The sequence below is a fragment of the Parastagonospora nodorum genome, assembly GCF_000146915.1.
Source record: "Parastagonospora nodorum SN15 chromosome Unknown scaffold_13, whole genome shotgun sequence".
NCBI lineage: Eukaryota > Fungi > Ascomycota > Dothideomycetes > Pleosporales > Phaeosphaeriaceae > Parastagonospora > Parastagonospora nodorum.
Window position 1 is genome coordinate 366,912 of NW_001884561.1, and position 25,093 is coordinate 392,004.

General features: G+C 52.8%; 14 protein-coding genes across 14 annotated transcripts; 7 read left to right on the forward strand and 7 right to left on the reverse strand.

The window, feature by feature from the left end:
- Positions 1-200: 200 nt before the first annotated feature.
- SNOG_08647 (hypothetical protein) lies at positions 201-2,115 on the forward strand (the record flags this gene model as incomplete). Its single annotated transcript, XM_001798904.1, has 5 exons — positions 201-350; positions 564-1,030; positions 1,084-1,333; positions 1,386-1,711; positions 1,839-2,115. 5 exons carry the CDS (start codon positions 201-203, stop codon positions 2,113-2,115), a joined length of 1,470 nt encoding a protein of 489 aa, XP_001798956.1.
- Positions 2,116-3,586: 1,471 nt separating this feature from the next.
- Positions 3,587-4,339, reverse strand: SNOG_08648 (hypothetical protein; the record flags this gene model as incomplete). The annotated part of the gene is made up of 1 exon (XM_001798905.1): positions 3,587-4,339. The coding sequence occupies one exon, from the start codon at positions 4,337-4,339 to the stop codon at positions 3,587-3,589; it is 753 nt and encodes a 250-aa protein (XP_001798957.1).
- A 679-nt stretch (positions 4,340-5,018) lies between these two features.
- On the forward strand, positions 5,019-6,277 carry SNOG_08649 (hypothetical protein; the record flags this gene model as incomplete). Its single annotated transcript, XM_001798906.1, has 3 exons — positions 5,019-5,307; positions 5,359-5,459; positions 5,600-6,277. 3 exons carry the CDS (start codon positions 5,019-5,021, stop codon positions 6,275-6,277), a joined length of 1,068 nt encoding a protein of 355 aa, XP_001798958.1.
- A 356-nt stretch (positions 6,278-6,633) lies between these two features.
- On the forward strand, positions 6,634-8,404 carry SNOG_08650 (hypothetical protein; the record flags this gene model as incomplete). Its single annotated transcript, XM_001798907.1, has 2 exons — positions 6,634-6,806; positions 6,860-8,404. The coding sequence occupies 2 exons, from the start codon at positions 6,634-6,636 to the stop codon at positions 8,292-8,294; spliced, it is 1,608 nt and encodes a 535-aa protein (XP_001798959.1). The 3' UTR covers positions 8,295-8,404.
- Positions 8,405-8,678: 274 nt separating this feature from the next.
- On the forward strand, positions 8,679-9,156 carry SNOG_08651 (hypothetical protein; the record flags this gene model as incomplete). Its single annotated transcript, XM_001798908.1, has 3 exons — positions 8,679-8,831; positions 8,918-8,928; positions 9,069-9,156. 3 exons carry the CDS (start codon positions 8,679-8,681, stop codon positions 9,154-9,156), a joined length of 252 nt encoding a protein of 83 aa, XP_001798960.1.
- A 398-nt stretch (positions 9,157-9,554) lies between these two features.
- Positions 9,555-11,012, reverse strand: SNOG_08652 (hypothetical protein; the record flags this gene model as incomplete). Its single annotated transcript, XM_001798909.1, has 2 exons — positions 9,555-10,217; positions 10,269-11,012. The coding sequence occupies 2 exons, from the start codon at positions 11,010-11,012 to the stop codon at positions 9,555-9,557; spliced, it is 1,407 nt and encodes a 468-aa protein (XP_001798961.1).
- Positions 11,013-11,898: 886 nt separating this feature from the next.
- SNOG_08653 (hypothetical protein) lies at positions 11,899-12,782 on the reverse strand (the record flags this gene model as incomplete). Its single annotated transcript, XM_001798910.1, has 2 exons — positions 11,899-12,630; positions 12,675-12,782. The coding sequence occupies 2 exons, from the start codon at positions 12,780-12,782 to the stop codon at positions 11,899-11,901; spliced, it is 840 nt and encodes a 279-aa protein (XP_001798962.1).
- Positions 12,783-13,037: 255 nt separating this feature from the next.
- SNOG_08654 (hypothetical protein) lies at positions 13,038-13,261 on the reverse strand (the record flags this gene model as incomplete). The annotated part of the gene is made up of 2 exons (XM_001798911.1): positions 13,038-13,072; positions 13,168-13,261. The coding sequence occupies 2 exons, from the start codon at positions 13,259-13,261 to the stop codon at positions 13,038-13,040; spliced, it is 129 nt and encodes a 42-aa protein (XP_001798963.1).
- Positions 13,262-13,869: 608 nt separating this feature from the next.
- On the forward strand, positions 13,870-14,172 carry SNOG_08655 (hypothetical protein; the record flags this gene model as incomplete). The annotated part of the gene is made up of 2 exons (XM_001798912.1): positions 13,870-13,959; positions 14,047-14,172. 2 exons carry the CDS (start codon positions 13,870-13,872, stop codon positions 14,170-14,172), a joined length of 216 nt encoding a protein of 71 aa, XP_001798964.1.
- Positions 14,173-15,731: 1,559 nt separating this feature from the next.
- On the forward strand, positions 15,732-17,401 carry SNOG_08656 (hypothetical protein). Its single transcript, XM_001798913.1, has 3 exons — positions 15,732-16,069; positions 16,117-16,667; positions 16,722-17,401. Exons 1-3 carry the CDS (start codon positions 15,772-15,774, stop codon positions 17,235-17,237), a joined length of 1,365 nt encoding a protein of 454 aa, XP_001798965.1. The 5' UTR covers positions 15,732-15,771; the 3' UTR covers positions 17,238-17,401.
- Positions 17,402-17,818: 417 nt separating this feature from the next.
- Positions 17,819-19,150, reverse strand: SNOG_08657 (hypothetical protein; the record flags this gene model as incomplete). The annotated part of the gene is made up of 1 exon (XM_001798914.1): positions 17,819-19,150. The coding sequence occupies one exon, from the start codon at positions 19,148-19,150 to the stop codon at positions 17,819-17,821; it is 1,332 nt and encodes a 443-aa protein (XP_001798966.1).
- Positions 19,151-19,949: 799 nt separating this feature from the next.
- Positions 19,950-21,003, reverse strand: SNOG_08658 (hypothetical protein; the record flags this gene model as incomplete). Its single annotated transcript, XM_001798915.1, has 2 exons — positions 19,950-20,891; positions 20,965-21,003. 2 exons carry the CDS (start codon positions 21,001-21,003, stop codon positions 19,950-19,952), a joined length of 981 nt encoding a protein of 326 aa, XP_001798967.1.
- A 499-nt stretch (positions 21,004-21,502) lies between these two features.
- On the forward strand, positions 21,503-22,542 carry SNOG_08659 (hypothetical protein; the record flags this gene model as incomplete). Its single annotated transcript, XM_001798916.1, has 2 exons — positions 21,503-21,573; positions 21,771-22,542. The coding sequence occupies 2 exons, from the start codon at positions 21,503-21,505 to the stop codon at positions 22,540-22,542; spliced, it is 843 nt and encodes a 280-aa protein (XP_001798968.1).
- SNOG_08660 (hypothetical protein) lies at positions 21,712-24,997 on the reverse strand (the record flags this gene model as incomplete). Its single annotated transcript, XM_001798917.1, has 3 exons — positions 21,712-22,031; positions 22,058-22,610; positions 22,703-24,997. The coding sequence occupies 3 exons, from the start codon at positions 24,995-24,997 to the stop codon at positions 21,712-21,714; spliced, it is 3,168 nt and encodes a 1,055-aa protein (XP_001798969.1).
- Between the last annotated feature and the right edge of the window lie 96 nt (positions 24,998-25,093).

Genomic DNA, 25,093 nt, shown 5'->3' on the forward strand with positions numbered 1-25,093 from the left:
TTGGCCGATCTTAGTACTGCCGAACCCTATCACTTCCCCACAGAATCCGATAGCATGGACCATGGATCTGGGGTAGTGCCGCTATCTATGAAGCGTCGTACATTTAAGACACGAGGGTATCCAGGCCCTGGTATCTCAGCTCATCATCAGTCGCTCATGACCTGATCTGCATCCTTCGAAGCATCACGGCAATTTTCATCATGGCCACGGACATTGAGACGCAGAACAAGGACCTTGGTCGACAGGATACGTTCGAGGAGAAGTCCCCTATAGCAGATTCGGAATGGGTGAGCTTCAGAAGAGTTCCCGACAAGCTGCCCAAGATCGCTTTACTCATTCTGGCTGTCGAGGTTTGCATACTAATGCTTTTTACGACAGAGCTTCACTAACATTCAGCAAAGCTGGGTGAGCGCTTCACATACTTTGGTCTCAGCGGACCTATACAAAACTACATCAAGTAAGCCATGTACCAAAGAAATGCTGTTGTTGTGACACAACTGACGTCTTACAGCAACCCTTATGCCCCTGGATCCGACCTTCCAGGAGCACTTGGCAAAGGACAGGCCGTTGCAACAGCTCTAGGAAACTTTTTCAAATTCTGGGCGTATGCATCCACCATCATCGGAGCTATAATTGCCGACCAATACCTCGGGAAGTTCAAGGCCATCCTCGCAGCATCTGCCGTTTACATTGTTGGCCTGGTCATTCTGGTCGCGACCTCGACACCATCTTCGATCCAGAGCGGTGCTGGATTTGGCGGCCTGATTGCTGCGATGATCACAATTGGTCTTGGTACTGGTGGTATCAAGGCAAACGTCACCCCGATGTGTGCAGAGCAGTACCAGAACGCTAGACCCGTGTTGAAGACGCTCAAGACTGGGGAGAAGGTGGTAGTTGATCCGGAGCTCACTGTCCAGAAGCTTTTCATGTGGTTCTACTGGGTTGTAAATGTCGGTGCACTATCGCCACTCATCACTGTCAATGTTGAGGCGCATCACTCGTTTTGGCTTGCATACCTCATTCCGCTCATGTAAGTTTGCAGACCACATCTACCATCAGTTACAGAAACTGATCATTTGACAGCGCCATTATCATCTCCCTGGCAGTATTCTTAACAGGATCCAAGAAATACATCAAAGTCCCACCCCAAAGTTCCGCCATCGTCGACGCCATCAAAACCACCACCATCGCAGTCCGTGAAAAAGGTTTCCAAAACGCTAAACCCTCAGCTCTTGCTGAATCGCGACGAGACGACAAGTACAAGTTCTCCCGCGAGACACGCTACACTGACACCTACGTCGAGGATGTGCGCCGCGGCGTTAAGAGCTGCAAGGTAAAAGTCACGAACCTAATCAAAGGAACTTCACACTAACGCTCCTCTTTAGATCTTCCTCTTCTTCCCCTTCTACTTCGTCTGCTGGATCCAAATCTGGAACAACCTGATCTCGCAAGCCGGCGAAATGGCGCTGCACGGCACGCCCAACGACCTTTTGCAAAACCTCGACCCCATCGCGCTCATCATCTTCATCCCGTTTCTCGATCTCGTCGTGTACCCGACGCTGCGCAAGTTCAAGATCGACTTTGACCCAATTAGTCGCATTTTCGCGGGCTTCATGCTCGTCAGTGTGAGCATGGTGTATGCGAGTGTGCTACAGCATTATATTTACACGAGTCCCGAGAAGAGTATTCACGTGTGGGTGCAGGCGCCGGCGTATGTGTTGGTGGCGTTTAGTGAGGCGTTTATTATTATTACCGGGTTGGAGTTGGCGTTTACGCAAGCGCCGAAAAAGTATGTATGATCTGCCTATTACAGTTGACGATTTGCTAATGTGAGATAGTCTCCGATCGTTCATCTCAGCGCTGTTCTGGATTACGATCGGCATCGCAGCTGCCATCTGCATTGCACTCAGCCCGGTTTCCCAGGATCCTTATCTGGTGTGGATGTATGCTGGTCTAGGCATCACGGGCTTTGTAGCCGGATGCACATTCTTCCTTTGCTTTCGCAAGGGCAGGAAGTGGTCAGCAACGAATGCCGTGATCTTGGAAGCGGTGCCTGTTGATGCCCATCCTGCTGCCGTTGCGTATCAGGAAGACAAGGGTGTTGGAAAGATCTAGCTTACTTAATATATCGTTCTGCTGTTCTTCTTACAAAACAAACATTGAAATGAAATAAACTATTGTATGAACGTCGTCTGCGGTTCGAACTCACGGACAAAAAGGAAAGTCCGATCGGGCACAATGAGGAGGCCTGAACGATCGTAGGCACAGTTTGCAGTTTGTAGTTGTAGCTACTTTCCTGAAAGAACGATGAATTTTGATACCATATATACCCAGAAAAAATCGAAAATAGTAATTTGATTCCACCTGAAACAGCTGTACCAACCTTTCCGGTCCATCGGTCTTTGAAAGGGCGGTAGTCAGTTACGCCACAGCGCAGGCAACAGTGTGACACAGCCCAATCAACCACCACTTGTCGGGTAAGCACATATTCCGTGACCAACAAAAGCTCCAGAAACGACAAAAATAAAAGCCCCTAGTCTAGCCACGGCGTCTCATTAACTTCCCGTGTCGATATATAGCCTAGCGAACCCCCCAGTCTTACATCTCCAATCCCAAAAAAGACACAGACTAGACACGCTCAACTAACGAGTCGAATCAAAGCTCCAGCAAAAAGGATAGGGGAGACCGAATAGATCCGACCTAGCCGAATCATTAAATGATTGCTATCCATTTCCGAGGTGCAACTACTTTCCTGAAGTGATGGTCGAATTACTTGATATATATGTACTTCAATTGGTGATGATGCTGCACATTGAAGTGGTTGGGCTGCGAGATCGAGATGGAGTATGTGATACGAGGTGGATAAGGGTGCATAGATGTGTTGAAGGAGATGCAGGTTGCCGAAAGCGCGGCCGCTTCTCTGATTCATTCACAACCACATAATGTCAAAGAAACAGCACATTGCATACTCAGCCCAATGCCGTCAAATTCCACCATGAAAAAAGGAGTAAAGAACGTAGACTTCAGCAGCGACTCGAAACCCAGCGCAAAAAAGGAAAGATCGACCTGGCAAGTCGTGTATGCCAGACCAAAGCGCGGAAGCTGGAGTGTTTCTTGATTACAGCTACCTTCCTGGAAGATTCTAGGATGGATTGGTATACATTGGCTTGCTGATGCTGGACTATTGGCAATGTTCGGGGTTGGAGGTTGGGCAAAGGTCTGAGAGCAGGCGAGCAAGCGTTGGGGGGATGTGCACATTGTGTGTGTGTGCAGTGAATTGTCCTAGCTTTGCTTTGATTTCCGGCAATGCTGCGGGTGTGGAAAACATACTGTATTGCTCGCAGAAAACGGGACAGTCAGTGGCTGAGACTGGATACGTTGAGTAGGGTAGACTGAATTTAAGGAATCAGAACATGGAAATGGACACATGTGCGAGCAAAGTTCGGACGAAAAGGCGTCGTAGTCAGTTTTTCATTCAAGGTCCACCAAGATAGGTGAAGTGTATCTACGGCAAAGTCACTTGGGGTATGATCACCAGATCCTCGACTATGTAACGCCATACTCCAGGCTCACTTTTGCTTCAGCCCTACTTCTTCTTGCCCTGTGCTTCAGTCGAGGTCAGTTCCCTGATGAAGACCTTGATAACACCATCGGGCACATCATCCGTGCCGTCCTCGAATCCAGGACTAACACCCACAGCAACGAACTTGCCGTCTGACGAAAAGTCAATGGTCTGCACGGCGGCGGGAAATTTCTGATACTGCCGGATCCTCCGCTTCGCAACAGCGTCCCACAGAGCGACTATGCCGTCACCGCCACCTGTTGCGAACGTGCCGTGGACCGGGTGGTATGCTAGCGCGTGGACGGGGTACACTATATCCTGGCCATCGACTGCTTGCCTGTGACACTTGAAGGCGTATTTCCGCGACTGCGACTCCTCGGACGGGTCAAACCACTCTACTGCTACACGGCCCTCGATGCTTGAGCTGGAGTAGCCGGCGTCGTTGGGCATGCATGCGACGGCGCGCGTCATGTACTTCATGGAGCTTTCTCGCTGCTGCCACGGTGCCAGCTCCACGCTTTCTCCGCCTCCGCGCTTTGCGGCGTTCGATAGGCCGTCGAGCTCGTAGATGTTGACTGCCCTGCTGGCCATGGCGACTACGAGCTTGGTGGGTGATGCGGAGAGCGAGAAGGGTTTTGAGGGCAGACGGATGGCTGCGAAGTCGCCGGGTCTCGAAAGGTCGTGCAGGTGGAGGGTTGAGTCCCATGATGCGGATATGAGGAGGTTGTGCGGAGCGGAATAGATGACGTTGCGGACGCCGGCTTCATGTGTCGACATTATGGTCTGGGAGCCAGTCTCGAGGTCGATTCTGTAATCGTTAGGCTTCTTGCCTGTATCAAAAGCTTGTGAAGGTGATATCGGCGTACCTTCGGACCTCCCAATCTAAGCCCACGGTGAATGCTTCGTTGTCATCGCGTCCGAAGCAGACATCTAATACTGGCGACCGGTGCTCGAACTTCTGGAGCAGCTTGCCGCCAGGCTCAGCGTGGGTGTCGTAGAGGTAGACATTCCTGTCCCATGAGGAGACCAGTAACCGTGTTGGCGTCGTAGGCGAGAATTTGACAGACGATATGGGCTCTGAGGGGTTTTGCGCAAGCTCGAATTGACCTGCAAGGTTAGTATCCTGTCTTCCAAGTATGTTTTGGGTACTCCGTATCGAGACAACGTTGCGCCGAGGCACAAGGCGGCCCTCCAAAGCGGTAATTGATGTGACAGCGTATATTTTGAAAGAAAAGACGGACAGCGACTGCAGAGAAGAACTTACTTGACATGTTTGCGGTGTTGCGCGATTGGCGTGTCGTGTATCCAGAAGCTTGACTGCAGCTCCGCGAAACTCCCAAACAAATGACGGCCGCTAGTGGCCCATGTCCACGTCCATGCGCGCACCCCTCCAAAGCTCTCCAGAGCCCCCTTGTAATTCCTTACTTTGCTCTCACCACACGGCATCGACCTCGCTATGCCTTTCGCGCAACTTGTGATAGGGCCGCCGGGCTCTGGCAAGTCGACATACTGCGATGGCATGCAGCAGTTCATGGGCGCAATCGAGCGCAAGTGCTCGGTGGTGAACCTCGACCCCGCGAACGACTCTACTTCATATCAGCCCGCCGTAGACGTACGAGATCTGGTCACTATAGACGATATCATGGAGCAAGAGGCCCTGGGACCGAATGGCGGGGTTCTGTTTGCGCTGGAAGAACTGGAGAACCATTTTGACTGGCTCGAAGAATGCCTGAAGGAGCTCGGAGGTCCGTAGCTACGTGTGTTGAGAGAGTGGCCATGTATTGATCTTGTCGCAGATGACTATGTTCTCTTTGACTGTCCTGGCCAGGTAGAGCTCTTCACACACCACGGCTCCCTGCGGAACATCTTCTTCCGCCTCCAAAAAATTGGGTATCGAGTATTGCCCACTACCTGCCGCAAGCAACAACACGCTGACCCTTGCAGCTCGTCGTCGTACACTTGACCGACTCCATAATACTCTCGCGGCCCTCGTTATACGTATCATCGCTATTACTTGCGCTGCGGAGTATGCTGCAGATGGACCTACCGCACCTAAATGTCCTCACCAAGATCGACAACCTCAAAAACTACCCAAATCTACCTTTCAACCTCGACTTCTACACCGAAGTACAGGATCTGCACTATCTCCTCCCTCACCTCAATCGCGAACAAACGTCTGGTATCCCAGGTCCGACAACGGCTGGCGCAAATGCCGACACAGACATGGACGATGACGAACCAACATCCAAGTTCTCAGCCCTCAATAAGGCCATCGTCGAGTTAGTGGAGGACTTTGCGCTTGTGGGCTTTGAAACGCTAGCTGTCGAAGACAAAAAAAGCATGATGACACTTCTACGGGCCATCGACCGTGCTGGAGGATATGCGCTTGGTGGAGTGGAAGGTGCGAACGAGACTGTATGGCAAATGGCTATGCGATCGGATGGTGTGACTATGGACGCGCGGGACGTACAGGAGCGATGGCTTGATCGGCGAGAAGAGCTTGACGAAGAAGAGAGGAAGGCTTGGGCGGAAGAGAGCAAAGAGATGGCCGATCCGCCGGAGGCTCAACAAGCACCACCGCCAGCACCGAAACCTGCAGCAGAGAAGACCAAAGCAAATGATGGAGATGAGGATGATGACATGGAAGACTTGGAGGAGATGAGGAGGTTCATGGAGAAGAAGACGGACGTCGGGGTAAACATCGTGAAGAAGTAATGACTTGCCAACTGTGCGATTGATGTATCGCGACACATGAGGATGATGACCCAGGCTAGATGACTTCGTTTGTCGCCAGGCAAAGGCCAGAGTGGGGACAATGCCATGGAGGCTCTATGTGTTGCAAAATTACACTTTGCTGGCACATGTAGGCGGCCAACGGCACAAGGTGGAACCCCGCATTGTGGGGTAGTGAAACGCGTCGCGTCAGTAGTGAAAGCACTGCGCGCCTAAATAACTGCTCGATGGCAGGCAAGCGCGGGCAGCTGAGCGCTCATAAGACTGGAGTAGATTGGCTATAGCAATGCAAAAACTACCAATCACTATCAACTTATTGCTTTCGGTGCCTGCTCAAAATGTTGAAGCGCAAGCCCTCCAACGATGCAGAAGGCTCGATCCTTGGCGCGCGACGCCAGCGTCGACTGTTCCGCGCGGATAAGCACAACAAACACCCGTGGCAGCCAGAGACGGAGCGCGACATGACTGAGTTGCTAGAATACATCCTCCAGCATGAAGAGGCTTTTCAGAAGTATGTATTACCAAAATAGTGCCTTGCATCCGCCTAAGCTTATACTCCCGCAGCCAACACCGCCTCTCCTCGCTCTACGCAGACTTTCGCCAGCAACTCGAAGTAAACCCCGAGGGTTACCATGCGAACATCGCCGCATGGAATAAAGCGCTCACCAATGCTGCACGAGCCGGGGTCATTCCCGTACGAGGCACGGCCCGTAGCCCTTTCACTATTCTTGCAACAGACGGTCTCGCACAGGCATTATTACACCCACAGCATGGGAAGCCCACGTGCTTGCCTGCAGTCTTCCACGATGCTGCGCAGAAGAGGGAATGGATACCCCAGAATGACTTCTGGACTGCAAAAGAGAGTATATATAAGACCTCGTGGATACCGTCACCATTGAAGGTACTGCAGTGGAGCCTGAGACAGGTCGGCGTCTTAGGACAGCCGAGTTCACCACAGAAGCTTCAAGGAGGAGGCTTTGTGGTAGTGAAGAACGTAGAGGCCGCTGCAAATGAGATTTTGAAGAAGACGAAGGAACATACATCGACCGCCGATCGCGTAATGTCCAAGGCAGAGTTCTCGAAGCGATTCTTGGGAGTTTCCGACCCCGGCGCCGCGCTCACATATGGTGAGGGTGACACGAATCTTCTGCTGCAGTATCTACAGCGAGACAGGCAAGCGCTGCTGTTCGATGGGCAAACAGTAAAGTTCAAGGCCGAGCACGAAGCTGCGCCTGAACCCATAACACGCGAAGACCAGGCCATTGCCAATCTGCGTGACACACTTGCCAAAATCAACGCCCAAATCCCTCAGTTCATGGAGAAGATCGCTGCCGCAGATGCAGCAGTACGCGAGGCAGTGACCGCAAAACAAATGATCCGCGCCAAAGCGGCCCTGCGTTCGAAGAAGCTTGCTGAAGGTGCTCTCGCACAACGATCGGATGTTGCGCTTCAACTAGAAAGCGTATACACACAACTTGAAACCGCAGCTGATCAAGTCGGAATCGTAGAAGCCATGCGTGCCGGCGCAGACGCACTCAAGAGCCTGAACGAGCAGGTTGGCGGTGCGGAGGGCGTGCAAGGTGTTGTTGAAGCTGTCAGGGATCAGATGGCATTCACGGAGGAGATCACAGATATCATCAACGATTCAGATCAGCCGCTCGATGAGGGTGAGATTGATGATGAATTCGAAGCCCTCGAACAAGCCGAGAAGGAGAAGACAGAGCGCGAAGAAGCTGCCAAGACGGCGGCGAGGTTGGCTGAGCTGGCCGAGCTGGAAGAGAAGCGCAAACAGAAGGAGAGCGAACAGCATGCGAAGCAGGCTCAGCAGCAGCAGCAGCAGGAAGAGGAAGCCAAGGCAGAGGAAGAGAAGGAGAAGAAGACGGAGGATGAGGTCGACAAGGCTTCGGAAGAGCTTTCGAGGTTGTCGTTCGTGCAACGGGATGAAGATGAGGATATGAAGGAAGCTGAGAAAGAAGAGCGCGTTGCGCTTCCTGCTTAGACGATGTTGCATTGTAGAGCACTTTTAATCTTGCATAGCAGTGGCGTTCGTTGGCTTTAATTCAGATCATGCTTGTACATTTGCAAGAAACAAATCCACAAATATTCTCTCAATCACCATGTAACCCATCTTCTTCCGACTTCCCTGCTGCACCATTGCGCAAATTCATATTTTCCTGCCCTCCTAATATCTCTGCTATAGACTTCGCACAAAACGACCATGATGTCGCCTCCCACCCACCCACGCTAAACCCAATCCATCTCACCCACGCCAAGCCATCCACCTCACCTCTCGCCCATCACCATCCGCACCTCCGCCTCCCACATCAACGCCCTCAACGGGACGCACCACCACCTCCACCTGCAAATCTCCACTCCACACACAATGTCCACCATACGCGCGGGTGGCCACGCGCTTCGCGCCCCTCACCGCCCGGGCGCACCTTACTCACAAGTCCCCGCGCGCCGCTCGGGGCCACGGCAGCAGCTACGACCCCCCCCGGCGGATGGGCTGTTTGGCGTCAAGCCCGGCGAGAACGTACGAGAAGGAGGGGTGGGGAGGGTCCGATATACTGGGGGTTGTGTGGGTCTATGGTCTTTGGGGTTGTGGCGTACATGTTCAAGCCGGATACTAGGTACGTTTTTTGAAGGGAGGGGGAGAGCAGAAGAGGAGGAAGAAGAGGAAGAGGAACAGGAATATGGGGAGGAAATGGGGATGGAAGAGAGAAAGGGGGAGATGTGAATGAGGACGAGGATGTGACTGACGATCCAACAGCATTCAAACCTGGGCCCTGGAAGAAGCACGACGCAGACTCGAAGCCGAGGGCATCCTGCCCGACCCCGACGCGAAGAAGGAGGAGTAAAGCGTAGCGCACGCGGCGAGACAACCAATCATATCCCGGAACAAAGACAGCACGAGAAACTGTACATATCATTGAAGAGGGGTTTTCTTTATGTGGCAATGGGCTCTGTAGATCCATAGAGTCAGAGCGCGGGTGCGGCTTGAGGTCGCGGTTGGGAAATGGCATTCAAGTTTGACATCATAGCTTGAAGTGTGCATTGAAGAGTGGATTGTGAGGCTAATTTACAGTTGTTTGGGGCTTGCAACGGGGGTGGCCGAGATTTAGGAACTACGATGATGACACAGCTTAAAAGCCTTTGCCAGTCCTCCAGTCGAATCTCCGCCAGGAGTAATCCAGCCTTCGCTCTTCTGCCAACCTGACTCCTTCGGCTGGTATGTATCCAACAGGTCCACGCAAGACTATTCATTTCCCAATGCCAGAACACGCTTCTTGTAGGCTTCGAGCTCGGACACCGCGTCCCTGAAACCCTTCTTGAGCTTGTCGCGATCTTCTTTGAGGTCGGCATTTTGGGTGTTGAGCATGTTCTTGTCGCGCTCGAGTGCAGTAATCTGCTCCTTGAAGTGACCGTCTTTCTCGGCGGCGATGGCGTTGACTTGTTGTTTCAAGGATGCGATCTCTGTCATCAGCCGGCCGTTGTCGGTGGTGGATATGGTCAGCTCCTGGGAGACGTTGGCGCGCTCGGATGTTATGGCGGCGATGCGGGCGTCGAGGTCTCTGATGGTGATTTGAGCTGTGTCGTATTCGGCAACGAGTTGGTTGTGACTGCGCATTGATTCAGCGGCCGCGACTTCTGAGGCTCGCTTCTCGTTGCTTAGCTGTTCGTTCTCGGTCTTGAACTTGTTGTTCTCAGTCTTAAACTTGTTGTTCTCGATCTTGATATTGTTATTCTCGGTTTGTAGAGCATCCTGTTGCGCGATCAGAGTAGCGATCGCCTCCTTCGCTTCCGTGAGTGCTGCCTCGGCGATTTCTCCTTTCTGAACTATCTCGTGCATCGAGTTGATGATTGTATAGCCGGTTTCTGTCTGGTGGGCTGGTGGATGAGCTGTCACCTTGATCCTCTTCTGGCGCAATTGTTAGTAAAGCGTAAGGCGTTGGGGCTTGGATCGACTTACAGCTGTTGGAACTCCGCGATCCGAGGCTCTGCTGTTTCGGGGCCTCAGCCCCATGAGAGTTCGCTTTGCTGGTATGACTGCGATTGAATCATGGATAGAGGGCGCAGGTTGGGGCACACCGCCGTTAGGCGACATTTCCCCATCCTGGAACTGCATCAAGAGGTCGGGGCACAATCGAAGTCGAATGACATACTGGCGGTCATTTTGAGGTTGCTCAAGTACCGTCTTCGATGCAGCTTTTGCTGCAAATACCAAGCTGCAGACCTCTTTGAATGTCTCGAGAAGTCCAATCTTGGAAGACTCACGGTCCAGCACACAGCTTGTGGCAAGGCCGCTCCGCATAACGTAGTACAGCGACAGTACTATCATGCGGAGCTTGCAGGACTGCTCTTCGGAACCCGAGACATGATGGAAAGGATCATACAGCTCGTATTCAGAGGGTCTGCTCAGTGCAGTAATGTACTGAGAGTACCACGGGTCATACTCAGCAATCTTGTCGGATGTCGTAGTGATGATAATACGGACAGGCTGCTTGCCCAATACATCTTTCTTAGTCCGAGCGATGCAGACACGGTAGTTTTCTGCTCGAGGCGGTCCTGCGTAATCCCTATCTGACTCCTTCCCACCGAACTTCTGAATTTTGATGGTAGAAAGGAGTGGTAGGCTTTTGAACTCCTGGCTGAAATGCTCATTCGCATACTGCACCAGCTCACCGTAGGTGACCGATTCTGTTGTTGATGCCATAGCTGCGGAATGATGGAGCACACTAGATCGCATTCAGTCAACATGATCTAATGCTCGTACTGTGGGTGAATATGCGCTTACGTCCAGAAGACTTCTGAAAGCTTTACGGTGACCAACGTGTGCTGCGACAGAGAAGTTACGCGGTTGGCTGCGCGTTGCGCAATGGAACTCAGGTGAGAGTGCCCCGATGAATTCTTGCCTATACTTGGAGCTAGAACGAGGACGTGGTCATGCGCAACAGCAGCGCCCAAATAAGGGGAAGAAAGACAATGAAGAGGTAGTAGTTCAGAAGAGAACCAAAAAGTCGAGAGTAGGTGAGGTGAGGTCCAGAAGAAAATGGGTCCGCCACGCTAAGGCCCGCGCGGCAGCCAGCAAACGGCGACAGTGAAGGCGAGAGTAAACACACGGATTACGTGACGCGTACTTTTCGCGCCCGGTAATGGCAAACGGAAACTACCTCTCCATGCGAGACTATGTGAGCTTAAAAATCTGTGCACGCTGTATCTGAGCTCGGAATATCATCGAATTGCAATTGTGCTGGTGTAAGTTAGTACTGGATAATTGTAAGGCATTTCAAGCACTTTGTAAGATATTAATATCTATCAAGTCTCTTCAGGCTCACATTTAACATTACTAGGGATCTGTAATAGTAGTTCGAATCCAAGCAAGAATTGTTCAAGCTTTTGGTAATATTCTGTTTTGAAACCATAAAGGATGGAACAAAAACAGTTCCGAATGGCTAAGTGACGAATTTCAGACTCGGTATAACAGACCGCAGCCATTAGAGTCGCCTTATGAGTACCGAACCTTTCCTGCATTCCTTTCCATTCTACTCATGAGTGCTGCGCCAGTTGAAGGTGCTTTCACATCTGCTCTGCCAAAGCCTTTACCCGCTTCTTGTACGCGTCGAAGTGTTATAAGCCTTCTGGAGCTCAATGACTTCGGCTTCTAGTTTGGTCTTATCGGTTGTTAAAGCGTCTTTCTCCGCAGCCAAGCTGCCATTCTCCCCGACCAAATTTTCCCTGTCCACACTGAAGCTCTCATTCTCGCTCTTCATAATATCGAGCTGCTTTTGGAACTCGATGGCTTGGCTATCTTTCTCGGCGGCAATATCAGCGATGTGTTCCGTCAAGCCGAGGTTCTCGGTCGCTTGTTTCTCTTTCTCAGCAGTCGTTGTGATGCCTTGTTCCCTCAAGCTGACATTTTCAGCTCCCATGTCCGTATTTTCAGAAGCTAAGTCGTCTATTTGACTCTTTAGACCTTCCATCTCGATAACGACGGGGTTGGCCTTGTCTGAAGACTCCCTGGCGATCTGATGTTCTGGCTGGAATGTGTGTCTTAAATTCTGCATCTCTCGTGTGGTGACACTGTTCTTGTTCTGTGCACGATGGAGTTCCTCACACAGGTTGGCGACCCATTCTGTGAACTCATCTAGCTCTGTCTTCATAGTGTCTCGTTCAAGCTTGATAACGGCGGCATTCTTGTTTGCTTCCTGTAGTGCTGCATGTGCGTTTTGGACATCTAGTAGCCTTTCTTCGAGGTATGCGAGTACCACCTGGTCTTTGGCGCGCTCATAAAGTGCCGAAACTAGTGGGGTGTTCGAATTCTTCTGCTTTCGCTGTTAGCTTGGCGCATATATGCTCGACGTTGCATACAGCTTACAGCTGACTTGGTCACTTGAACAGCACCACCTTGGGCTGAAGCGGAGTCTGGGCGAGGTCGCTTTGACGGTGCAGTGCCATTGCCGCGTTCTTGGAGATTGCGGCTCATAGCTGCACCAAATAACGGTCATTGAGAGCTCCTCACGGCTGCCGGCATCAAGGGAAGCTTAACTATAAGACCCTGCTGGGAATCGCTTTCTGGTCTCATGGCAGCGGTTTTGATAGGAGTACAAGCGATCTGGAAATCGGCTTTGAAGTCGGCTGTGCAGGTGTAAAAACTGCGGCAACATGGCGCGGTGGGGGTTGTTGAGTAAACACTCTCAGTACTTCACGTTTCTTCACGTCTGATCACTGGGACAACCACCTATACTTTGCGTCTGAGTGAATGCGTACTCAGACCTGCCATGCAGTATGTATACGCACAACACGCTTAAGATGATTATGGCGCAGAGTGCGTGTTCTCACAGTTTGATCAGTGCAAGAGTGGCACATACGCATGACCTTCCATTGCTTAGGGGTGATCCGAGAGGTGTTCGCAGACCATATCAAAGACCCCAATGTGGCTCCCAGCTCATTTTCAACGGCCATGGCTACTTTTGCGTCTCGAAGAAAGCGTCAGAAAGATATGCATGAAAATGCAAAATACCTTGTGCGTAGCCTGACAAAAAACCAGAACACAGAGAATGGACGAAGAGAGAGGATTTTGCGCATCGAAGAGAAGCAGGGCTGCACGTGTCCCAAACCTATAATACGAAAGACATGAATGATGGGCACCTGGATAGGTAGGCTTTCTAGTCGTTGGCTCAACTCTGCATGTCTTAGATACCTGCTATTGTCGAGAAATGAGGTTTCAACGAGCTATCTGACATACCGTCAGAAGGGATACAAGCTGATTGAGGAGCAAGTTTTCGCGAGACAAGGCCTCCGCGCCTTGCCAAGAGCTCCAGCGCCAACCATCTTCCGGCGCTAGCTTCTTCCCCGGAAGCTCGCACGCGACGAGCCACCTGACTACCGTCTCCACCGGTACATACGACTTCCAACCCATCCGCCAAGCATCATGTTTATTAATTGACAGCCCTGACGGCGACGGCGATGATCCGCTGCTGCAAAGCGATTCGCCGCTGCCTCGCCACGAATACCTCCTCCCTTCTCTAGCAGCTTAGTCTGCCAGATTACTACGAGCCTTCGTTTCAAATATGTGCGATTTTGTCAAGTGCCGACTGCGATTGCTCCTGAAATGCCGGGTGTGTCACGAAAATGACCTCGTCTACTTCCACTTCCAGAAAGTAAGAGATGGCATCCTCAAATGCTGAACACCGATAGAGCTGTATCTACGCAAAGTTGCTGCATGCGCATGATATGATTTCGCAAAGCGAGCCAGCTCGCTGGCGCTCAACTTGCGGCTCAACTGCGCAAACCTGGTCGTAGTATACGAGAAGGAGCGTAATTGGTCGATTTCAACTTGCTTCGGCACTCTACCGGGAACAGAGCAGATCTAATCTGTGCATCGTTCCCCACGAGGTGTTGTGTCAATCTCGAGTGGAAGAAAATTAGATTGACTGCATGGTAGTATATTAGCCGCAACTCGACCCTGAGCCTGTAGTAGGAAATCTCGGAGAACCTCCAAAACCAACATAGCAATGCTAGAATCGACACCTGCTAACAGCAAAATCATCGGCATAGCACCAGCTGTTGGATCGTGCCCGAATTGTCCAGTCTTCACCAAGCTGAGCACAAATGTAGCCACCGCAGTGATAGCGTGGCGCATCCACGATCCCATGGAGGACCCTGCCTTCATATACACCCTTGCAGGACTTGTCCGAAAACATGGAGCCGCGCCACTGTACCGTAGTGCGAAAGTTCCACAAAGCTCCAACAAGCTTTGAGCATTGCACCGGGAACCACGTCCCGTTTACTCCGGAAGTAGAAGTTCTGTGCACACGCCAGCAGACTCCCGAGGGAAGTTCCGTGTTTGGAGCCAACGTTGTTACCACGCCTGGGTGCGTTCGTTACTAGGGCGCCACGGATTGTTCCCCAGATTTGTGGCTTCGGCGGTGGTAAAACCGCCAGACGATCATTGTCTCTTATTGGTTAGCTACTTTCGGCCCTAACTCAGCGCCTCAGGAGACGGCCACTGTCGACACCTTCCAAGTTTGTTCTCAAGACGTTGTGGCAACTTCTCGCATTGCCATTGCAGAGGTCACCCGAGAAATGCAAGTAATCTCTCTTCATGAGTCCATGACTGTGGATCTTCAGCTAGGTCATTAGCCTCGTGACCTGTCAGCAATCTATCTGCCATATGCAGACCGGGAAAACTTTCTAGAAGACTTCCCCAATATCCGCGTGCCTGGCGAGCCTGGGCAATCTAGTGTAACCGGGTACTGAAACTACTAACGCGGACAGGCAACATCCTGATCAAACGTGCTCGCTAGTCAAGATATTTGCCCACACCAAAGCTTTCACCAAGAAGTCTTTGCTCTGGACAATTCGACACAAGCAATATTGTGTGACAGATCAGTGGAGGTCTCTCTTGGAATGCTTCAACTTCATTCTACGTTGAGAAACTTGATCTGCTGAATGTTAATGCGCAATGGGCGCGTAGATCGTCCTTCTCGCCCCCGTCCATAGTGGGATCTGTCTGCGACAACGGTCATATGAGCTCAAAACCAGCGAGTAATGGCCAATCGTATCGGTCCATCATAGTACATGGCAACAAGAACTGCCTCAAAATCCCGTCTACCGCCTTGCCCACTATCTGCTTAGGGAACAGAACCCTGGGGGAGTGGCGCACAGATCTCTCCACAATACCCCAGAATACCCCACGACGTAGCAGGAATTCATCTATACTTCATTACCGTGGCGCTCACAGCACCGTTCGTGGTCCGAAACGCCGTAGATCGTCGCTGGGATTGGTCAAAATGCTCGGTTTGACCTAATACGACGATCCCCTGCGTCTGGCAATAATTTGTAGTGATATGGGTACGCTGGCTATGTACCAAAAAGTGGAGCACCGTTGACTGTCAAGCTTCTATATAAGACATCTTGTCTCGTCCGAAGAGTCTCAGCATCCAACAACGGTTCTTCTCACAACAGCAACCATGTACAGGAACCTCGCTCTCGCTTCTCTCTCGCTCTTCGGAGCTGCCCGCGCTCAGCAGGCTGGTACTGTCACTACCGAGACCCACCCCAGTCTTTCTTGGAAGACCTGCACTGGTACTGGAGGTACCAGCTGCACCACCAAGGCCGGAAAGATCACGCTCGATGCTAACTGGCGCTGGACTCACGTCACCACCGGATACACCAACTGCTACGACGGTAACTCCTGGAACACCACTGCTTGCCCTGATGGCGCTACTTGCACCAAGAACTGCGCTGTTGACGGTGCTGACTACTCTGGTAAGCCATATCTGATTTTGGCGACCTTTTCATGCTAATCTCAACAGGCACCTACGGTATCACTACAAGCAGCAACTCCTTGAGCATCAAGTTCGTCACCAAGGGCTCCAACTCTGCCAACATTGGTTCGCGTACCTACCTTATGGAGAGCGACACCAAGTACCAGATGTTCAACCTCATCGGCCAGGAGTTCACCTTCGACGTCGACGTCTCCAAGCTTCCTTGCGGTCTCAACGGTGCTCTCTACTTCGTCGAGATGGCCGCTGACGGTGGCATTGGCAAGGGCAACAACAAGGCTGGTGCCAAGTACGGAACCGGTTACTGCGACAGCCAATGTCCCCACGACATCAAGTTCATCAACGGAAAGGCCAACGTCGAGGGCTGGAACCCATCTGACGCTGACCCGAACGCCGGATCTGGCAAGATCGGTGCCTGCTGCCCTGAGATGGATATCTGGGAGGCCAACTCCATCTCCACTGCCTACACCCCTCACCCTTGCAAGGGCACGGGTCTTCAGGAGTGCACTGATGACGTCTCTTGCGGAGACGGCAGCAACCGTTACAGCGGTCTCTGCGACAAGGACGGATGTGATTTCAACGTAAGCACCACATCTCCCCACCCCCAACAGCCCACAATCTGACACCCCCAACAGAGCTACCGTATGGGCGTCAAGGACTTCTACGGCCCCGGCGCCACCCTCGACACCACCAAGAAAATGACCGTCGTCACCCAATTCCTCGGCTCGGGCTCCACTCTCTCTGAGATCAAGCGCTTCTACGTACAGAACGGCAAGGTCTTCAAGAACAGCGACTCAGCCATCGAGGGCGTGACCGGAAACTCCATCACCGAGTCCTTCTGCGCCGCGCAGAAGACGGCTTTCGGCGACACCAACTCCTTCAAGACGCTCGGTGGACTCAACGAGATGGGTGCTTCGCTTGCACGCGGCCACGTCTTGGTCATGTCGCTCTGGGACGACCATGCGGTCAACATGTTGTGGCTGGACTCCACTTACCCTACCAATTCCACCAAGTTGGGTGCCCAGCGTGGTACTTGCGCTATCGACTCTGGTAAGCCCGAGGATGTGGAGAAGAACCATCCTGATGCCACCGTTGTCTTCTCCGACATCAAGTTCGGTCCCATCGGCTCCACCTTCCAGCAGCCTTCTTAGATTGCTTTATTAGCATAGGGTGCGGGGAACATGTAGCAGGCGGGATGTAGAGCTTGCTCATGCTGGGGTACTTTCGCTTCCAGCTTTTTCTTCGGAATTTGTATATACTTTGTTGGATGGTAGAAAATGTGCATATAGAGATGAATAAAGCGCTGTCGCTTATGAAACCTTTTCCAAGAACTTACAGAACCAAGTGCTTTCTATGTTTCATTTTCATTAATCCGCCTTCGCCATGTCACACTGTCACCTGGTTCAGATTTTTCATATCTCACCCGGATCATCACATTCCTCTGCATCTTCAAATCTGTGCACTATGGATCATATATCACCTGATTCCGGAGAATGGTTGTCATGTTACATGCGAGCTTGCATAGCAATATAAAAGCACCAGGAAAGCTTTAAATTCATGAAGTGAGAACAGTTGCCCTCAGATTGACAGCGCCATTCGAACACAGCGCGCACAAATCATTGCATCACCTGCTGAATATGGAGAAAATCTATTTATGCCCCGAAAGAAAGAAACATTCTAGAACTACGAGTGGTATAATATATGCTCAGAAACCAAACACCCCTGACTCCCTCTAATACCTCCTTCCCCGCTGCGTATCCTCCCTAATCAACCTCTCAACATTCTGCCTCGCAAGCTCCACCCTCTCCTCCTCCTCTCTCCTCGCAACCTCCTCATTCTCACTCCTCGTCCGCCAAACACTCGGCCTAGCCCTCGACCTCCTAACCTCCTGGCCCATGAACGCCTGATAAATCCTGCCCTTATCCTCCCTCGCCTCGCTCGTCCTCTTCACCCCCACCCCGCCCTGCCCACAAAGATCAAACTCCCTCCTAACATCCCCCGCCCGGGCGTCCAAATTCCTCACCAGCCCCGAAGCCTCCGCGCGCAGTAAGCCGACACCATGGCTGCGCCACCCCTGATCAAAGGGGCTCTTGCCGTCCCCGACATCGCGCCACGTCTGCACCACAAGCCTGAGCTGCCCGCCGCTCGCGTGTCCGAAGAAATGCGCGCTCACGCTCCAGTCCGTGCGGCACGTGCTGCAGCTCTGCGTGAAGGGGTATTTCCAGCCGCGGCGTACGACGTTGTCGACTGCCGCCATCAGGCCGGAATGTCCGTTCTCCGAGTCGCGGTGGCCGGATAAGATATGTGGGAAGACGGGCCAGATCTGTGCGAGGATGTGTTTGCGCGAGGTGGAGAAGGAGGGCAGGATTATTGCGAAGGAGGTGTGTAGGAGGAGGGTGTGGGAAGAGGATATGCGTGGTGTGATGGTGAGGGAGGTGGGGACGGGGGTGCGGTAGATTTTGGCCATGTTGGATCTGGTGTACGCCAGGGAAGATATGGGGATACCATGGTCCGGGCCGTGTAGGGCGTGGGAAAGCGCGAGGTGGATGTGGTGGAAGCGCAGGTTGTATTCTGATCCGGCGGAGAGGTAGCTGTTGAACTCGGCGCAGTCTCTTGGTTTGAGGGATTCTCGGGGGTTGGAAGGGCTGGTGGAGGGGGACCAGGCGTGGAAGACATCGCACCAGGCGCAGAACCAGTGGCCGGGGAAAGCGCGTTCGACGATAGCTTCGATGGTTCTGCGTTTGGCGAAGCGATTCTTGGAGGAATTGATGTATTGGGTTAGACAGTCGGATCCGAGGGCGTAGTAGATGTAGCGACTGCTAAGGCAGAACGACGCTGAAGATTCGGCCTCTAGGTAGGATGTGACATGCTGGACAAGTTCGATGGGAAGGCTGAGTAAAGGAGCCTTTGGTTTTTCGAGGATCGTTGTTTTGACAGCCGAAGTGTCATCCAGACTGTCGTTGGTGGAGTCGATGCTCGTCCTTGGTGTGGCCGAGTCCGAAGCACTGGAGAAGGTAGTGGAGAAGCGTGAGCTAGAGCTCGAAGAGCGATGAAAAATGCCCATGTTCACCATAATTTCTAGCTCTTGTTCGATAATTTCTCCTATTGCTGATCGTTGGAAGCCTTTCGTGCTCACTGTGACACTATTCCGACGCTGAATAGGATATTCAGATGTACACCAGACGCGATGAGAAGATTAGATGAATGAACATGTACACAGCCTCGTTTAGTTCAACAAATTCGACAGTCAGCAGCAAAGAAGTCATCAAGAGCGTCAACACATCCCTTATCTACACAATATCCCATGCCAGGCGGCCCTTGCCATCTGACAGCAACACATTCGCGCTAAGTATCATCCAGAACTGCCACGAGGCATGAAACTCGGGCGCAGGACCCTGTCAGAAACGGTGGCGGTGAGCTTGCGACGCCCTGTTTTGTCGCGTGGGACACTCAGTCATTCACCTGATTACCCCATTTTAGTGTTTTGCTAAGCCGGATGCAGCATCGGGGCTCGGCAAAGCTGCACTCTCGACCCTGAAGCAGGTTTTGAAGACGACAACTGATGTTGATGCACTGAAAGTGTCGTTCATTGCGAAGTATTAATAAGCTAACTGTAGTAGATGCCCAACGCCGTGTATGCTCGCTGTGAAATCATGCTTCCTTCTCTTAATCGTGACAACAAGTCTGACATCTCACGTCAGTGAAGTTCGTGGAACAGCGCGCTTTCGCCTAGCGCGTTTGCACGCGCGCACACTCTCAACGGCCTGGGACTAAGGTTTGAAGCGTGCTCAAAGTGCACGAATCAGCCCTCAAGATTGTCCCTGATATTGGAAAATCTCGTGATTGACATGAATGTCCCGACTTTACCGCGGCAGTTCAGGGTTGACTCCTAGGTTGAGTTGGGGAACGGGCGGTCCTGTACCAGCGCGTCTCCGTCGCTCGCGCTCGTTGAAGCCAACAGGCTGTTCCAGCTGGGTGGGCTTCTTGAACTTGCCACCCACGCCGCGCATCCACTCGCCATCCTCGTCAGAGCCGAGCCAGTACTTGGGCGCGCCGCTAAGCATAGCCCTGCCAAGCTTGCCCTTCCAACCAGCGCCCTCCTCCTTGCTCTCGATAAAGGGGTTCTCAGCGAGGTCGTTGGCGGAGGTCTGCATGTTGTTCGAGTTGTACCAAGCAGCAGAGGAAGCGTTCGCGGCGATGTGTTGGCGCAGGCACTGGCGCGCGAAAGCCAGCATGACGAAGACGAAGTAGACGCGCAGAGCCCAGAAACCAGAGATGAGTGAAATGCTCATGATGCTGCCGCTTTGGAAGACTGCGTTGCCGAGTCCAGCACCGGCCGCTGCGCCGTGTCCCACTGCGACGACGTTCTGGCCTGGTTGTACGCCCTCGGTTGGCTCAGCAATCACGTCGACCTTGGAGACGTTGTACTTGGGACTTGTCCAGCCCGCGTTTTCAGAGATGCCATGCGATCCCGGCATGGCAGAGTCACCGGGTTGTGCAGCGAGGGTGTAGAACCATGCGATGCCGAAGAAGGTCGTGTAGAGGGCGTTGATGACCGAGTCGATGGCGTATAGGTGTGCCAACAGCAGCGTCTCGAACGGGCTCTGTAGTCTGATGTGTCGGTAGAGGAATGTTGTGGCGATCAGGGCAATCGTTGAGTACAGGTACATGGACAGCTGCCATCCGTCGATGTTTGCGCCCGTGATGAGGGCGAGGAGTCCGTAGATGCCCGACACCTTGTTAATAACCTGCAGGAAGGTGATGATTTCGGCGCCGGTGCGGAGGGACATCTTCTGTAGGAAAGTCTGCGCATCATGTCAGTCGCTGTTGTGCTGCTGAATGTAGGCTCCCATCAACACGGGCTTATTGTTGACGTACCCTCGGGCGCGGAATCTCGAGAAAGTGCGAAGGCGCCATCATGGCGGGTGGTCGACAGGCGATCGCGGCAAGCTGTGCGGTGAAAGGTGAAAAATGGTAGCGATGCTCGAATAGCGCTGCGATATGGTGTGAGTGATGTTGGGAGGCGTGAGCGAACTTCGAAGGTGGTTGCGCTGCGGAAGCGCCGGTTAGATTTGCTCATCTTGCAGACTGCAAGGCTGGCCGAACTAAGCCCCTTTCCATGACGATAGGCACGTGCCCATGTACTCACATCCCAACACCACAGCCACAGCCTATTCTAGGTCGTGCTGGTTATCGCTTACTCTGCATGAGACGGCTTGCCACCCCATCTTGACATTCGGTGTGCCTATAGAGATGGAGTACTGTGTTGCAGCGATGACGTAGAGCATGCATGACGCAGCTGTGAACCACATGTAACTTCCAACTATGCAGATTTACAAGCACAAAAGAGTACTTAGAAGACCTGAGCAGCTGCCAAATCACAGGCTCTACCTCACATGAGACCGATCAAGCAAACATGGCAGACTATTCACCCCCTGCACCCAAGGTCCAGCAACAAGATCTGGGGGGCAAGGTAGCTCTGGTAACGTGTGCAGATGCTCTCTTTCTGTCTATCTTGTTTCCAAATATGTTCCAGCTCGTTTCTTTCCAAAACAAAAGCATACACGTACATAAATCAATTCACGCTACCACAATTACAATTATCAACTATCCTCCCCCGTCCTTCTAAACATCTTCTCCCACCCCAACACCACCCTCTCTCACACACTCTAACTCCTCCCCAGCGGTGCCTCCAAAGGCATCGGCCGCGCCATCGCCCTCGACCTCGCCACCCGCGGCTGCTCCATCATCGGCACCTATACCTCGCCCGAATCCGCACACCACTTCGACGTCCTCTCCACCACCATTTCCACCCTCTACACCACCTCTAATCTCCCGCGCCCCACCCTCACCGGCATCGTAGCAGACATAACGACCCTCGCCTCCATCAGGCCCATCCTGGCCGCCCTGCCGCCCAAACTCGACATCCTCGTCCTCTCCGCGGCCTTCAACACGCGCCCGAGACTCGGACAGGCTAGTGAAGCGGATATCGAGCATAGCCTGATGGGGAATTTGCACTGGCCGATTGTGCTGGTGGAGAATCTGGTGCGGCAGAAATTGCTGAATGTAAATGCGCGTGTGGTTGCGCTTTCGAGCGATCGCGTGCGCGATCCAAATGCGGGGAGTGCGTTGTTCAATGCGACCAAGGCGGGGTTGGAGGCGCTGGTGAGGGGGTGGGCGGTCGAGTTGCCGTTGACGTTTCCGGGGACCACGGTGAATGCGGTGAGTGTGGGGTTGACGGATACGCCTGGGCTGAGGCAGTTTCCGAGGGAGGCGGTGCAGGCGTTGAAGGAGCAGCGGGTGCCGAAGGTTAAGGTTGTGGAGGGTGGGAGGATGGGGTTTGCGGAGGATGTGGCGGATGTGGTGGGGTTCTTGGTTAGTGAGAAGGCGAGGTGGGTTACGGGCAGTGTCGTCGCGGCGAATGGGGGTGCGGAGTGGATTGGTGGAAGTTCGTGAAGGATTTGTGACTTGGGTTCCGGAGTAGGTTGAAACGTGAGTGAGGTGAGCCAGTCATGACTGATGTGCTATGACTTTGAAGTCTATTGTAATTTACATGAGATATCATACATTACATGCTCGTACGGGGAGTTTCACTCGTCCTTGGTGAGTTTAGAACTTCGCTGCTCGTCGCGCGTTCCTCTGGGTGCTCATTTGGATAGTCAACGACCCATTTACCTTCGACGAATTTACCGGGTGGCGGAGGTGTCTGACCCTCCGAACCATGATCCGCCTCGTCCCCTTCGCTTTGCTCATTTAGTTCCTTCATTGCTTGTACTCTCCGCCTCTCTCTTGCCTCTCTGGCCTGCGGAGTGGTGGAGAATTGGACCAAAGTCTTCTCAATCTGGTCTTCAACCAGCTTTTTTGTATAGTTGGCAAGTGACCTGGTGACGAAGACCTGAGGAAAGCGGTAGCTTAGCCAAAGATAGGCCACCAGCATTTTGTGTAAGTTTTCGAGCTCAACAAGGTACAATCTCTTCCCTGATGGCTCCGCGTCCATGACCGCTAGAGGCAGCGTGGGTATGTCAAGAAGACTTCCTGATTTGTTGTCGGCGATACATTCGGCAAGCGAGCGAAGGAAAGCCCTTTCGGGTGCATTGCGCATGTTGATGGGTGCGGCACAAATCTGAATACGGTCTTGAATGCTGAGATTCTTGACTAGGTGTATGGTGTCAGCAATGGCCAGTTGATCTTTCAAGCCGCAGAGGTGGAAGCGCGGATGTATTTCGGAAATCTCATGTAAGCGCAACATGATGTAGCTGAAAGGGGTTCCCGGAGGAAAGTAGTTTGCAAAACGCTCTACAATCAAAGAGGGTGGAAATAGTCCAGCTGTCGTGATGGGGTCGGGCTCGCGCCTCATTCCAGCCTTGAGGTGAGCATGATCAACCTCGTCCAGTGTTGTTACCCACCCAATAGTCTTGGTTTCTGGTTCCTTAGGTTGCGGTTTATCGTCAAGACCAATAGCAGGGTCGACAGCTGCGTCGGCTATCGACTTTTGGGTATCGACATTGACTGCTTGGTGGGCAGTCTTGTACCTGCCGGCGCGGCCAGCTATCTGCTTGATCTCAGAGATCTCGAGCGGCACGTAGTTGACACCATTGCTTTTCACAGTCGACTCGAAAATCACTCGCCTGATGGCCAAATTGAGACCCATGCCAATAGCATCACTGGCGACGAGGAAGTCGTAGTCGTTGTCCGGATCGTTGAACAGTCGCGCTTGTTGGGCTCGCGTTTCCGGCGGCAAGCTACCATAGACAATGGCACATTTCTTGCCCGTTCTCCTTTCGATATCTTTCCGGAGGGCGTGGATACCGACAACAGTGAAAGCGACTATGCAGTCACCTTTCTGCAGATTGTCAAGTTTGCCACCCATACTCCTTGGCTCGACCTGAAGTGGCGTGAGACGCTCGTACTCGTGGACGTGTACCTTGTCCCCAACGAGAGCGCAAAGCTCGCGCATGAGTGGCACTGTGCGTGCCTCTCCGCACAGATGGATTTCCTTGGCTGGCAGCCCTAGGAAAGCCTGGGTCCATGCCCATCCACGCTCCTTGTGGCTGATCATCTGTATCTCATCTATAACAGCGACGTCGAACCTCGAGTTCAGGGGCGCCATTTCAACTGTGCAACTGTACATCAGAGGCGCGTCGCCCTCGGGTATACGCTGTTCCTCGCCAGTAATCAGAGCACACGACTTGCCCTTGGCGTTCAGGCGCGTGTATACTTCGTGTGCAAGTAGACGGAGCGGCCCTAGGTAGATACCCGAGGAGGCTTGCTCCAGCCGTTTGAGTGCATGATACGTCTTTCCAGAGTTGGTCGGCCCAACATGCATATGTACCGTGCGTTGAACCTGTCGCGTGGACGGGTACCATTCCGCAGGGTGTCGCAGGTCTGCCACCTCTTTCTGGTTCTCCCGCTCGGCCTTGGTGAAGCGTCCACCGCAGGCTTGGGCATAGAAGAGATAGCTCAAACGTGCATCCAGTGTTTTCTTTCCTCGTGCTGCTTCATTTGCCAGGTTCAGGAGCTCTCGAGTGTTTTCCTTCCACCACGCAGTGATGGACCGTTCGAATGCGAGCCATTCCTTGTCAAAGTCCTCTCTGCTGAGATGCAGGCTCTCGAGGAATTCTGGCTTGATCAACTCATTCTGGAGCTTTTCTAGTGCGCCGCGGACGGCATGGAAGAGCTCATCGCCATGCCGTGCCCTTGAAGGACTGCGGGTGGCTAGTGGATTGTGATGGCCAGTCCGGCCGGCTCTTGCCCCAGCATCAAATCCTCCACCTATGCGCTTTTGGCTCACGGCACCGGATCTGTTTGCCGACTGTATGCGTGGGCCGAGACGTGTAGGTTGCGGTCGTGAGCGGGCGGCGAATGCGCAAAAAAGGCACACCGAATTGCGTCGCGCCGGAAGGATGGGCATACCCGTTGCGGGGAGATTCTATGGGCACTTTTAGGGGTACTTTTGGTGCAAAGCGAGCAGTGTCTGCAGTGTCTAACAGACAGAGGAGAATGCACG